Below are 13,168 nucleotides of genomic sequence, written 5' to 3' on the forward strand. Positions count from 1 at the left end.
GGGCGGGGTGAAAGGGTGCGAGCATATACATCCATATATTTACCATATATATGTAAATTTGTGTATATATGGCATATATGTATAAAAGCTATTATTTGTATATTTATACTATATATAATATATGTATATGTATGTACTATATGTATATAGACATAACTGAGGTGCACAAACGGTCACTGTGTTGCCGGTAGCTGTGTCAAGCAGGCGCTGGCAACTTTTGAGAGTTCTATTTTTATATGCATACTATGTTTATAGCTATATGTAGATATGTATGCGTGTATATACACACATAGGTATGAGTGTGTATATGTTGCAAGTATAGCGACACTTGAGAAGCTGCATAATTTTCACTTTAAAACTTTCATAACAACGCTTGGACAGGCCGAAAATGCAAAAGCAAACAGTAAATAGAACAACAACAATAATAACAACGTAAAGGAACGCTTCAACAACGAAGTAAGCAAAGAAAAATTGTGACAACACAGAGCAACTGCCAACCCGTTGCGTTGACATTTCTCCAACGGTAACAAAAATGACAGCGAACGAAAGAAAAAGAATAAAAACAAAAAAAAAAAAAATACCGTTAACTTTTATTGCAACGAATACCCTTACTATTAAGCTAGTTTCCAAAGCACGAAATTGATTTTGAACGGTCAGTTTGTATGGCAGCTATATGCTATGGTGGTCTGATCTGAACAGTTTGTTCGGAGATTGTAGCCTTTCTTTGGGAAATATTTCATGTTGAATTTCGTGAAGATATCTTGTTAAATAAAAAAGTTTTCCATACAAAGGCTTGTTTTTGGTTGGTCAGTTTGTATGGCAGCTGTATGCTATAGTGGCTCGATCTCAAAAATTTCTTCGGAAATTATAGCCTTACTTTTGGAAATAATTTATGTTGAATTTCGTGAAGATATCTTCTGAAATAAAAAAGTTTGCCATACAGGAACTTGAATTTGATCGTTCAGTTTGTATGGCAGCTATATGATATAATGGCCCGATATCGACAGTTTCGTCAAATGAGCCACTGATTTCAAAGAAAAAAGGGTGTGCAAAATTTCAAAGCGATATCTCAAAAACAGACAGAAAAGCGAACAGGCGGGCATGCCAAAATCGACTAAGCTCGTCAAGTCGTTTAAGATACATACATATAGGGTCTCCAACCTTTCCTTTTTGATGTTCTCAACTTCGTGTTAAACTTCATAAACCCTGTTCAGGGTATAAAGGGACAAGTAATGGGCACAACTCTTGGCAATTCACTCGGGCGGCTAACTAACACAAAGCCAGCCAGGACACCGGTCTACGACGGTAACTGCTACTGTCAACACCAAAGTGTAGAGCGGGCAACATAAAAAAAATGGCAAGAAGCAGCATATAAAATGGAAATTCATGCTACCCGTAACAAGTACAAAAACAACTACAATACAATACTGCTTGCGAAACTTTAACGAACGGACGCAGCATGCAGCGCAGGCAGGAACGAAGCAGGAGAAGGCGGTAAGGAGTTTACTAGAGTTGCAGGTGACTGCTGGTTGTTGACGCTGGCTGATATGCCTGTGTATATGTATGTGTGCGTGTTTATTTACGTGTATGCGTGTGCGCCAGCAACTGCTTTGACAAGCAACAGTCGCAAGTTCCGGACTTGCAGCGACCTGTGAGACTGCTGGCAGGACAGGGCAGCAGCAGCCGGACCCGGTTGCGCTATGCTGCTGCTACTTTCAAGTGTCTTCCTGTTTTATGTACTTTATATTACAGTTTTGCGCACACACACTATATTTTATATATTTACGTTTTGGACTGTGTCTTCCATGCGGACGCCTTTGTTAACCCATTTTTGCTGTGGCGCTGCGGCACTTGGCACACTCGAGCGCCATACAGCACTTGCCACACTTGACACACACAGCGCTGGTATGTATGTATGTATGTACATAACGGTATTCTTATATATACTACATATATAATGAAAATGTTAGCTGATGGCACTCACCTGGCACCGACGAGCAGGCTGTTGCCATCCTTTGTGACAAGCTTAAAATGATCCACGACACTTTCGTTTCCGAGAAATTTTAGCACATCTTCAGGACCTGCAGATAAAAAGGAGAAAGTGAAAAAATTAGCAAAAACAGCATAGCAAATTAGTACAGTGCAAAGATAATATAGTATTTACATAATGAAGTGTGTATATAAAAATACTGAGATAGGGAAAGAAAAGGAGATAGACAACGAGTGAAATGGAGAGCGATAGAGAGTGAGCGCCACTGCTTAATTAGGCAATTTAAATTTAACAAAAGCCATGAGCGGCACAGCACTGCACTGCAACGCCCAACGCCCGACGCAAAGGGGCACAATGGCGACGCCACAGGCCACCGGAAGGCGCACTATACTTTCGCCCACCACTCGGCGCATGGTGCACAGGGTGGCACATGCTACAAATATCGGACATTTTACAGCAGTGGTCGCAGCTGAAGCATCTCTTTGATGTAGGGAAAGTAATAGTTGACACAATACGCACGAATAAAAGGGCGTAGGTAAGGCAAGATGCGGAGCGGCAGCTGCCGCATGAATTGCCTGACAATGGGGCGCAATTTAATGGCTGAAAAGTCACAAGGTTTGTAGGTATAATAATGAAGCCCCCGCTGCAGGTGTAGGAAGGTGCACTTGTGACGCTGAATGTGTCGGAAGCAGAGAGATAACTCGCTATTTTTGTATTTTTGAACGTATTGTTGCCGCAGCAGCTCATTAAATATTGTTGGACAACAGCATGTGGTGGGGTGGCATGTTACAATCCGACAAATTGTTATGGTGAGCTGGTGACAGAATGGTGAAAAGTAAAAATGTGGTGTGAAGTCACGCCAAATTTCAATGATGCACACTAATTGTTGATTTTTAAAATTTTTCGTTCATCTCAATACGATCAACTGCAATTCTCAACTGGTTTATAAAAAATTGTATATATTCACGACATGACTGAAGAACTTCACTAAGTATGTGTTGTGAATACGTTCAACTTTATTGAACTACATTAAAGCTTTCTGAAGTAAATGTAATTATACACTAGTTTATATGTATAGATTTTGACAAAAAAGTACCTGAAAATTATAATTAAATTTCTCGGGTAAATGATATTTAAGAAAAATATGGCCAAAAAACAGTAAGATTTTTTAATTTAAATTTCGCGCGAAAACCCATTCGTCGAAATCTTTTTTTTTTTAGCTTGGTATGACTGTCAGTGATATCTGTGCCAAATGTCACATCGAAATAATTATTATGTGCTTGTCTTTCTAAACTACATAAGGCGCGATTTCTACGTTAAGTGAAATAATTCAACAAAGAAGTTCCATTTAATACTGAGTGTGGAATCAAATTTCTGGTGCCGGAACGTTCAGAATAACTAATAAAATTCAGAATAAACAATAAGATTAATGAAAAAGGTCTTCTGTGATAATTGTTTATGGCGAGCAAGTGTTCTTAATTGATAAAAATTATTCGAAGAGGGTCGAGAATGCGTTGACGACGAACCACAACCAGCACGGCAATCAACATCAACTGATGATGAACACGACCAGAAAATAAAAAATTGGTGCTTGAGAATCGACAACTAGCAGTCAAATATCTTACTGGTTTCGTTGGACTATCGAAAGGATCGGTGAAAACCATTTTGAAAGATCATTTGGGCCCAAGAAAAGTGAAAGCACGATTGGTTACAAAACCATCCAATTTTTTCGAAAAAAACTCCGTGGAAACCGTTTTGAGTCAATTGAAGGCGTTAAACGTGAATCGCTTCTTGCATTGAAGGCTACTCCGGAAACTGATTTTAACAACTGTTCCGAGGATTGCAACGTTGGCACAAGTGTATTGGGGTCAAGCAGGACTACCTCTAAAGAAAACCCGAATGAGTACATCGCGATGGAGCTGTGCCCATGCACTTTTGGGCAGATTTTTCGGAAGGGTGTTGCTTTGCAGACTTACAAAATCCAAACTATGCAAGAAATAAAACCGATTGTCCATCAAGCGCGTCGCACGTTCGGTGAATGTGTTCAAAAGGGATAGTTACCGATCTCAATTTCTAAAGCAAAAACCTTATTCTTTTTCTAACGCAGTAGCCCAATGTCTCTTAAGTTGAAGTATTGAAAGCCATGGAGTATGTTCCTTCTCTTCCTGCTGAAGGCTGGGCATTCACATATGCAAGTATAATGTTTCTCATCATCCTCCGCGCAAAGCTCTGCCGAATTCATTTTCTGAAGTTGGGATCTTAAGTGTAGGTACCCTGTGATGATTCTTACAATGTTATCAAGCTCCCATTTTGGATGGGTAACGGGTACAGGAGGATGGAGTCATGTGTAGAAGTTCACGCAAGTGAGGAAAGTTCTCTGATCGTCATTCACTTGGGAGTGGCCAGAACCGTTTCTTTTACATATGGCTCAAGCAGCTCACGACTTCCGGTCTTAGACCAAGTAACCTCTGGTAGCCTAAAAACATTCGTTTAAAGGTGAGCCAAAGTGAGAAAACGAACCATTCCTACTCAGGGTTGTGTACTGGGTTTGGGACCCGCCACGTAAAAAACGTCCCAAATGACAAATTACCAAAAGCCTCGTATAAGAAACCGCCGTTTGATGTCGACCAATGCAAATGCATTAAAGATTACGATTTGAGGGCAAGCACCTGGAATGCCGGGTCCTTTAATTGGGAAGGTACCGCTGCCCAGCCCAGTCCTCGTAAGAGTATAGGTTGTCATCACTGCCCTCCAAGAATGGCAATGGACGGGATAATGACTGAGATGAATAGGTCCTTGTGGCATCTACTACAGTGGATAAAAGGAGCTCAAGTTCGGTGTGGGAATCGTGGTGGGAGAGACTCCATCGCCGAGTCCTGGCATTCACGCCGGTGGATGAACATCTAGCCACAATCTGCATCAGAGCAAAGTTCTTCAACATATCGCTGACTTGTGCCCACGCCCCGACGAAAGAGAAGGACGATGTGACCAAAGATGCCTTCTATGAGTGCTTGGAGCGCACCTATGAAAGCTGCACCCGCTAAGATGTCAAAATAAAGCTTGGCGACTTTAACGCCAGCAAGATATCTTTGACACATCTTCTTTATTTAGCGTTAAAGAGTCTCCGACATTTACTTCGCGTTGCTACAAGCTTCATGGAATACTAAATAAATCCCTTTCAGTCTAAAAAAAAGGCTATATAGCCGATTATATGAAAGTTAGTCTTAAAAAATTAGTTATCGATATAAAAACGTATATATTTAATAGCTCTAAACAATTTCAGTTGATTTTTTATGCTACACAACACGGATATGCGATGACATGTGGCTGCTGCATAAATGTATGCGGTGAAACAAATGGCTGATTGAGGAACTTTGTCATTACTTTTTGGCATCATCACTCATCGATGGCAACATCGTTAAGTGCACGCAATGGTCCTTGAAATGTGTGGCACGTCTACAATAACGGCAGCAGCGGCGACGCTACGCAGCACTAAAAGCGACCTCACTACATAAGCAGTTTGCAGCAGCAGCAACAACAAATAAACGCGTAGGAGACTTACGAGCTGTAGGAGGACATGTTCACATTTATGTGCGGAATTTTTGCGTTAGAATATTCTACGATTTTTATTTTGCTAGCAAAGCAAACATTGCTGCACATATATATAGATGTATGTGTATGTGTAAGATTTACCGTTTTAACGGCATTGCTTTGGATTTTGCTGTGCTGATCACGTTGGCGGTTCCTTTTGTCATTTCCTTAATGTGACTGCGTTATGGCGGGTCGGCAGCAACGCCGAGCCATCTTTGTATATGTGGGTGTAAGTATGTGTGTATGCATGAGTGGGTGCGGTTGCTGTGTACTCAGCTTCCTTTTCTCATGCGTGTTTGCATTGGCGCTTGTATGTTTGCGTTACGCAACCCGTGAGGTAGTGCGCTGCCCATATTATAGTCAGTACAGCAGCGAGTTTGCTTCCCTATGGACCTTGACTGGTGTGACTGGTGTTATGATTCAGTGTGTGCTTACTGTTACAACTACAACTACAAAAACTATTGGCGCTATTGTCTTTGCTGTTGCCGCCATTTTTATGTGCGACACTTAAATAAGCGCAAAAACGGCGGAAGGTGATGATATATGGCAATATATGTATATATGTGGTAGATTATATGTGTATATGTGAGTGTGGCGCGTTACAATTCAGTTTGGCAAGTTCTACGTGTCAGGCGATTGGACGCGGCACTCAAGGCACACACACACATCTATGTATCGATATCTATAAGACGGTGTAGGTGTGTAGTATTGCATGTGACAACATTTATCATAAAATTTAGCAGTTAAAAAGCAAAAACAAAAATAAAAAGACAACTTCGGTAGCACTGAAGCTAATATACACTGCACAGTAGCATTTTTTATAGCTTAAAAGGCTATAAAAAGATCTTTATACTGATTTTGACAGTTCAGTTTGTATGGCAGCTATATGATATAGTGGTCCGATCTGTACAATATGTTCGGAGATTATAGCGTTGCCTTGGGCGATAACCTATCCCGAATTTCTTGACGATAACTCGCCAACTAGAAAAGTTTTTCTCACAAGGACTTCGGAGTGATCGTTCAGTTTGTATGGCAGCTATATGTTATAGTAGTCCGATGTGGAAAATTTCTTTGGATATTGTAGCAACGTTCAGAAAAATTATTTTTACCGAATTTCGTGACGATACCTCGTCAAATAAAAAAGTTTTCCATACAGAATTTGATTTTTAACGTTCAGTTTGTATGGCAGCTATATGCTATAGTTGTCCGATGTTGGAAATTTCTTTGGAAATTTTAGCGCTGCATTTGGCAATAACCCATGCCAAATTTAATGAAGATATCTTGTCAAATGAAAAAGTTGTTCACATAAAAACTTAATTTTGATCCTTCAGTTTGTATGGCAGCTATATGCTATAGTAGTCCGGTATCGGCGTTTCTTAGAAAGGAGCAGCTTCTTGAATAGACAAGAATGTGTGCAAATTTTAAGAATGATATCTCATCATCTGAGAGACTAATTCGCATATTTAGTGATAAGCAGAAGGATATTTACCATAATCAACTCAACTCATAACACGGATCATTTATGTTGCATATAATTTATAGGGTGTCCTACGTTTCTTCCTATATGTTACACACACTTCGTGCAAACTTAACGTACTCCTTTCAGTGTATAACAAAAACAATCGCATATCATCAATTTGTTGGTATCTCCGCCTTTTGCTTCCACCCAACTTTCTTAAAAGTCAAGCATCGCGTTATCGTAAGTCATTTCACTGGAAGTGTATTAGTGTTAGTGCGCGCGCGAGTATATTAAACGGTAAATAGGTGTGTGGTATTGTGGTAATATGAAATATGCGGTTATAAAATTCCGTAACGGAAATTAACGGCACAGCGCTGAATCATGCAAGCGATTTCATGTCGCCGATTTGGCAGTAAAATATAAGAAATAAAATTAATGAAACCAATAAAATCAGGAAACTGTGATTCTCTCGTAATATGTATCTACATATATCAGTTTGTATATGTATGTAAGTGTGTGTATAAATTTGTTCCCCTAGTGGTTAATGTATCATAAGCGCGTGGTTTCTGTCTGTGGCCGCTTAGTTTGAGTGAGTATTTAATGCCAGCACTGGATCATCGAACGGTCTTGATATCTGTGATCACGCATCTTTCCATGAAAAATCATTCCTACTTTAAGGAAATTGTGCTGTAATCATTCTCACTGCAAAACAGTTTTGTATAATAATGGAATACACAAGTATCTCTCTATCCGTAACCCTTCTTCTCCTAAAACTATTCACATAGATCGAGGAAGTTTTCGTACTCATCGAACGGTCTTGATATCTGTGATCACGCATCTTTCCATGAAAAATCATTCCTACTTTAAGGAAATTGTGCCGTAATCGTTCTCACTACAAAACAGTTTTGTATAATAATGGAATATACAAGTATCTCTCTAACCGTAACCCTTCTTTTCCTAAAACTATTCACATAGATCGAGGAAGTTTTCGTACTAAAAGTGTTCTCTCCGTTGAGTTCGATCGTCGTGTAAGGACTGTTTCAATTGCCCTCGAGCTAAAAATTGCACAAAAAATTATTTGGAGCCATTTAAAGATCTTGTACATGAATGCTTGTTATGGAAATAAAATAACTCCATAGGTCACTAGACATTAATCCTATTCAAAATATCTGCTGGAAAACATCGAATTTCACAAAATATGTATGTATGTATGTATGTATGTACAACTATAATAGCTTTTGATTTATATAAACAATCATGTATGAAATGCTGAAACCAAACGAATTTATTGGTCACTGTATGTATGTATGTATGTATGTAATACCAACCCAAAAATACATGTCTTATCTTGTACATGGCAGCAAAAAACCTCTCGGACCGTATTTGAGTCTGCGAATCGCCGCTAAATCGCAACAATATCATTACATTTCTGGAACGTGATAGAAATTAAGTCACCTACAACCATGTCAAGCGAAAACGATAATGGTTAAAGCACAGTGAGCTGAAGGAAATGGTGGCCGAATCCGTATTGATGCCCAGAAAGGTATTGCTGTATTTGGTGGGAGTAGCAGGGTCAACAATTAGACTGTCTGAAGGAAGCAATCGCCCAGAAGCGACCAGTTTTGGAAAGAAATTGTGTTTCATCAAAACAACGCTAGGCCATAGACATCAAAAGTGACACGCCAGAAGTTCTAGGAGCTTGGTTAGGCGGTTCTTAGGCATCCAGCTTACTATATGATATTTCAGACCTAGAAGTTATTATTAATTGTTCACGTTTATGCTGAGTTAATATATTATATTATGGTGGCGAGAAATTTGCTACATCAGAAGCTTGTGAAAATCGATTCTTCCAGTTTATTGCTAATATTGCGAGGATTTCTAAAAGAATGGCATTATGAAATTATTTTCCAAGTAGTAACAAGTTGTCGAACTAATGCTGAATATTTAACTACAATCGAATCATTCTGTTCTACATACTTATATAAAATCTTCAATTTGCCGGAAAAATACTGATTTTTTTCTAGAGCTATAATTGGCGAGCTGTTTCTTCTACACTAAAGTTTCTTTTTAAAAAATGTATAATAAACATGATTCTAAATGGTGTCTTACATGTTGATTAAAGCCCACACATCTAGTCAAATTGCGACAGCATAAGATGGTTTTGTTAGAAGAAATGAACCAATCGTCACAGTTTCAATTAATCGGCCTACAAAATTCGAATTCGACAACGTATCCACTGTACAAGAAGGCATAATACTTGTAGTTTCGCTACTGACTATAAAAGATTGAGGTTGAGATTAAGTTCAATGTTGAAGGTGAGATTCATATTGAGATTGATATTGATATTGAGATTACGATTGTGTTTGAGGTCAAGATTGAAATTAATAATGTGACTGAGATTGAGTTTGAAATTGAAATTGAGATTAAGGTTGAGATTGAGATTGCGATTCAGATTGAGATTGGGATTCAGACAGAGACTGAGATTGAAGTTGAAACTGTGTTTGATATTCATATTGAGATTGAACTGAGATTGATATTGAGATTGACATTGCGATTGATATTGAGACTACTATTGAGATTTAGATTGCACTCGTGGTTTAAATTGAGATTGATAATGAGAATAAGTTCGATACTCAGATTAGATTGAGGTTGAGAATGAGAATAAGATTCAGATTGAACTTAATATTGAGACTGTGATTTAAATCGAAATTAATAATGAGAATGAGGTTGAGATTCAGTTTGAGAATATTGCGAATGAGGTTGAGATTGAGATTCAGATTAACATTGCGATTAAGAATAAATTTGAGAATTACACAGAGACTGAGATTGAAATTGAGATTGTGATTGAGATTGATATTTAATTGAAATGAGATTCAGATTAAATTGAGATTGAGGTTGAGATGGAAATTGAGATTGATATTAAGATTACGATTGAGATTGAAAATGAGATACTGATTGAATTAGAGATTGAGACTGTGATTTAAATTGAGATTAGTAATGAGAATGAGATTGAGATTCAGATTGAGAATGATATTGAAATTGAGATTGAGATTAAGGTCGATATTGAGATTAAGATTAAGACTGAGATTCTGCTTGAAATTGAGATTGAGATTAAGGTTGAGATTAAGATTCTGATTGAGATTGAGATTGCGTTTTAGATTCAGACAGAGACTGAGATTGAAATTGCGACTGTGATTGAGATTGTTATGGAAACTGAATTGAGACTTAGTTTGAGATTGAGGTTGATATTCAGATTGACATTAAAGTAGACAAAAGGTAGATAAATTAAAAGAGATGGAAAAAAGAATAGATAAAGATGGTTGAGTTTTCTACTGATTACTAAGTGCTTTCGGTACGATATTAAGAAAGGTTTTTCTCTCGAGAAAGTTCCATTTAATGTCCACTTTTGAGAAAAAAGAGTTTAAAAGCGATTTTAAGCAACGGTAAAGGGACTCAGACCAAGTGAGGATCCCACGATTCTTTAATACAAGTACCTAAATATGAATGAGGTACTAAAAACCGCCAAATTATACACATTTTGTTCATTTAAGGTTCTACTATACGTTCTACCCATTCTTTTTGAAAATTGCGAACGGTATCTTTTCAAGAATAACAGCTCGCCACATTTGCATCCATTTCGTGTGAACAACCGCCATCAGTCTAACCACATTTACAGACCCCGACTGCCGCTAATCCATTTAACAGTTATACGAATAAGCTGAACAGCAAGCAAATGTGTCTTGTTGATTGGTGTCTGCACACACTACTACATACATACATATGTACATACGCTAGTACCAAAAACGATGCTTGTTCGTGCCATGATGACACACTCGTGGCTTAACGGTACACCTCAAGTGTGAAATATCCTAAATTATGTGAATGTTTACATGCGTGTCTGCGGATTGCGCTTCGATATGAGTAGCTCCACAAATGAAAATATGCATGTGTGTGTGTGTGCATGCGCCCGCGATTTCGGAGCGGATTTGCGTGCGCCGCAAAGGGAATACAAACGTGAGAAATTCATTTCAATATTACGCTGACGCAAACGCACATTGGTATGTACATAATACATCTGTAAATACGCGTTTATATAAGTGAATTTGTGTATAAATGGGCTATACTGACAGTAGCGGTTGTATAAGAAGAAGCAAGCACGAAATGGACGCAGCACCAAATAACAGGTACTTGGTAAATATTTGATAAGAAATGCTTTATTTATTCAGTCAACCAGAAAAGTGGCAACAAATTTACGCCAAAAGAGAATGCGAGCGCTGCGACTTAACGAGTGAACGGCCACAATTTGTAGACCTCACGAGCTGAGATAGCGGTCATATAGCTAACACAAAGTGGAAGGGCGGAAAGGAGTGTGCAAATAAATGGCTGGAAATAAAACGAAGGCACAAAAAAAAAAATTTAAAAAAATAAAATAAAAATAAGTAAATAAAAAAAAAAAACAAAAATAAAAACAAAAACAAAAACAAAAACGAAACAAAATATCAATAAAAAAAGAATTACAAAAAAAATGCAAAGAGAAGAAAAACGTTAAATTCGGCTACACAATAATAATACCCTGTATAAGTGCATTTCTTGGCGCATAAAGGGGTGCAAAAGCAAAAATACCCTTTTTCTTGATTTAAGTCGATCAGTTTATATGGCAGCCATATGATATGTTGGTTCGATCTGAACAATATTTTCGGAGATTAAAGCAGTGTTTTTTATAATAATCCATACTAAATATCGTAACGGAATCTTGTTAAATAAAAATGTTTTTCTTATACGGACTTGAGTTTTATCGGTCAGTTTGCATGACAGCTATATGCTATATTTGACCGATCTGAACAATTTCTTTGGAGATTATGGTGATGCTTAGAATAATGATTGCTGCCAAATTTCGTGAAGATAACTCGTCAAATAAAACTGCTTTTCATATAAGAACTTGATTTTGATCGTTCAGTGTGTATGGTAGCTATACGCTATAGTGGTCCGATTCGAGCAATATGTTCGAAGATTAAAGACCAACTTAATAATAATTAAAAAATATTTTGATATCTAGTCAAATAAAAAATTTCATAGCTTTTCATATAATAGTTTTTAATATGCTCGATCAATTCTTCTTGACTATAATCCGTCCCAAATGTCGTGAAGATAGTATAAGGAATATATTTTGAATGTGGTATGGCGATATTATATCGATTCCGACAAATAGCAGCTTTTAAAGAAAAAGGACGTGTGCAAAATTTCAGAACGATGCCTCATAAGCGAGTTCGCGTATGTGCATATGAACATGACGAAATCGACTCAGCTCGTTACCGCTGATCATTTATGTAAGTGTATGTGTACTTTACAGTGTCTCCTACGTTCCCTTATGGTGTTACAAAATTCGTAGCCTGTTTAGGGTATAAAAAAATATATAAAAATAAAAAAACTGACCGAAAGGCTGGATTTTTGCTGCCGTCTTGTACGCGTTGAGTGAAATTAAAAATTTAAGAGCCGCTCTCACTTAAAGGCGCACTGCTGTAGGTGAAGCGTAAAAGACAATAAAAGACCTGAGCGCGCACAAAGGAGCATCTATTACATGGCAAAAAGGAAATCATCTTAAAACATACAAATTAAATATAAGCATTGACTCAGCTACCCCGCAGGAAATTGCGCAACAATAAGAAACCAAAGCAATTTTACTGAATTTTAAAATTTTTTTTGGTTACTCAGAAAATAGAGGAAGGTATTCCGAGATGTCTTTGAGATTTTGTTTATTCAATAAATTTTGAATTTTCATAATTATTATGTTGCTCTAAATATAAAAAAATAAAATTTTTTTCCACAATTTATACCAAAATCTCATATCAACTCCACCTCAATCCAAGGATCTTACTTATTCACCTTTTATTAACAGTCGTATGAACTCGTAGTAACCGTGTTCTATTCGCCATTTCACTGCTCGCTTGCTTTGCAGACCGTCCCTCTTGTCAAGCAATTTGTTAGCAGAAAGCAACAACAAAGTTCGCGAGTTGAATACGAAGCCAGAGAGCAAGAGGCTATCTCTCTGAAATGTTATGAGAACTTTGTTTTGTGAGTATACTTTTTTTCAAAGATTTTTAGAAATAAATTTTTTAGAAAACATTACA

At 37.6% G+C, this 13,168-nt stretch overlaps 1 protein-coding gene across 7 annotated transcripts in view; it reads right to left on the reverse strand.

Annotated features, from left to right (window-relative positions):
• Nucleotides 1–13,168, reverse strand: part of LOC126753357 (semaphorin-1A) — a 505,489-nt gene that overhangs the window by 204,473 nt on the left and 287,848 nt on the right. For all 7 annotated transcript variants that reach the window (XR_007666123.1, XR_007666127.1, XR_007666126.1 and 4 more), the window contains one exon: nucleotides 1,985–2,081. Coding sequence is in view for 1 of the 7 variants with exons in the window: in XM_050464739.1 (XP_050320696.1) it covers nucleotides 1,985–2,081 (97 nt within the window). In the remaining 6 variants the exon portion in view is untranslated. The remainder of the gene's footprint in view (nucleotides 1–1,984; nucleotides 2,082–13,168) is intronic.

The sequence above is a fragment of the Bactrocera neohumeralis genome, chromosome 3 (assembly GCF_024586455.1).
Source record: "Bactrocera neohumeralis isolate Rockhampton chromosome 3, APGP_CSIRO_Bneo_wtdbg2-racon-allhic-juicebox.fasta_v2, whole genome shotgun sequence".
NCBI lineage: Eukaryota > Metazoa > Arthropoda > Insecta > Diptera > Tephritidae > Bactrocera > Bactrocera neohumeralis.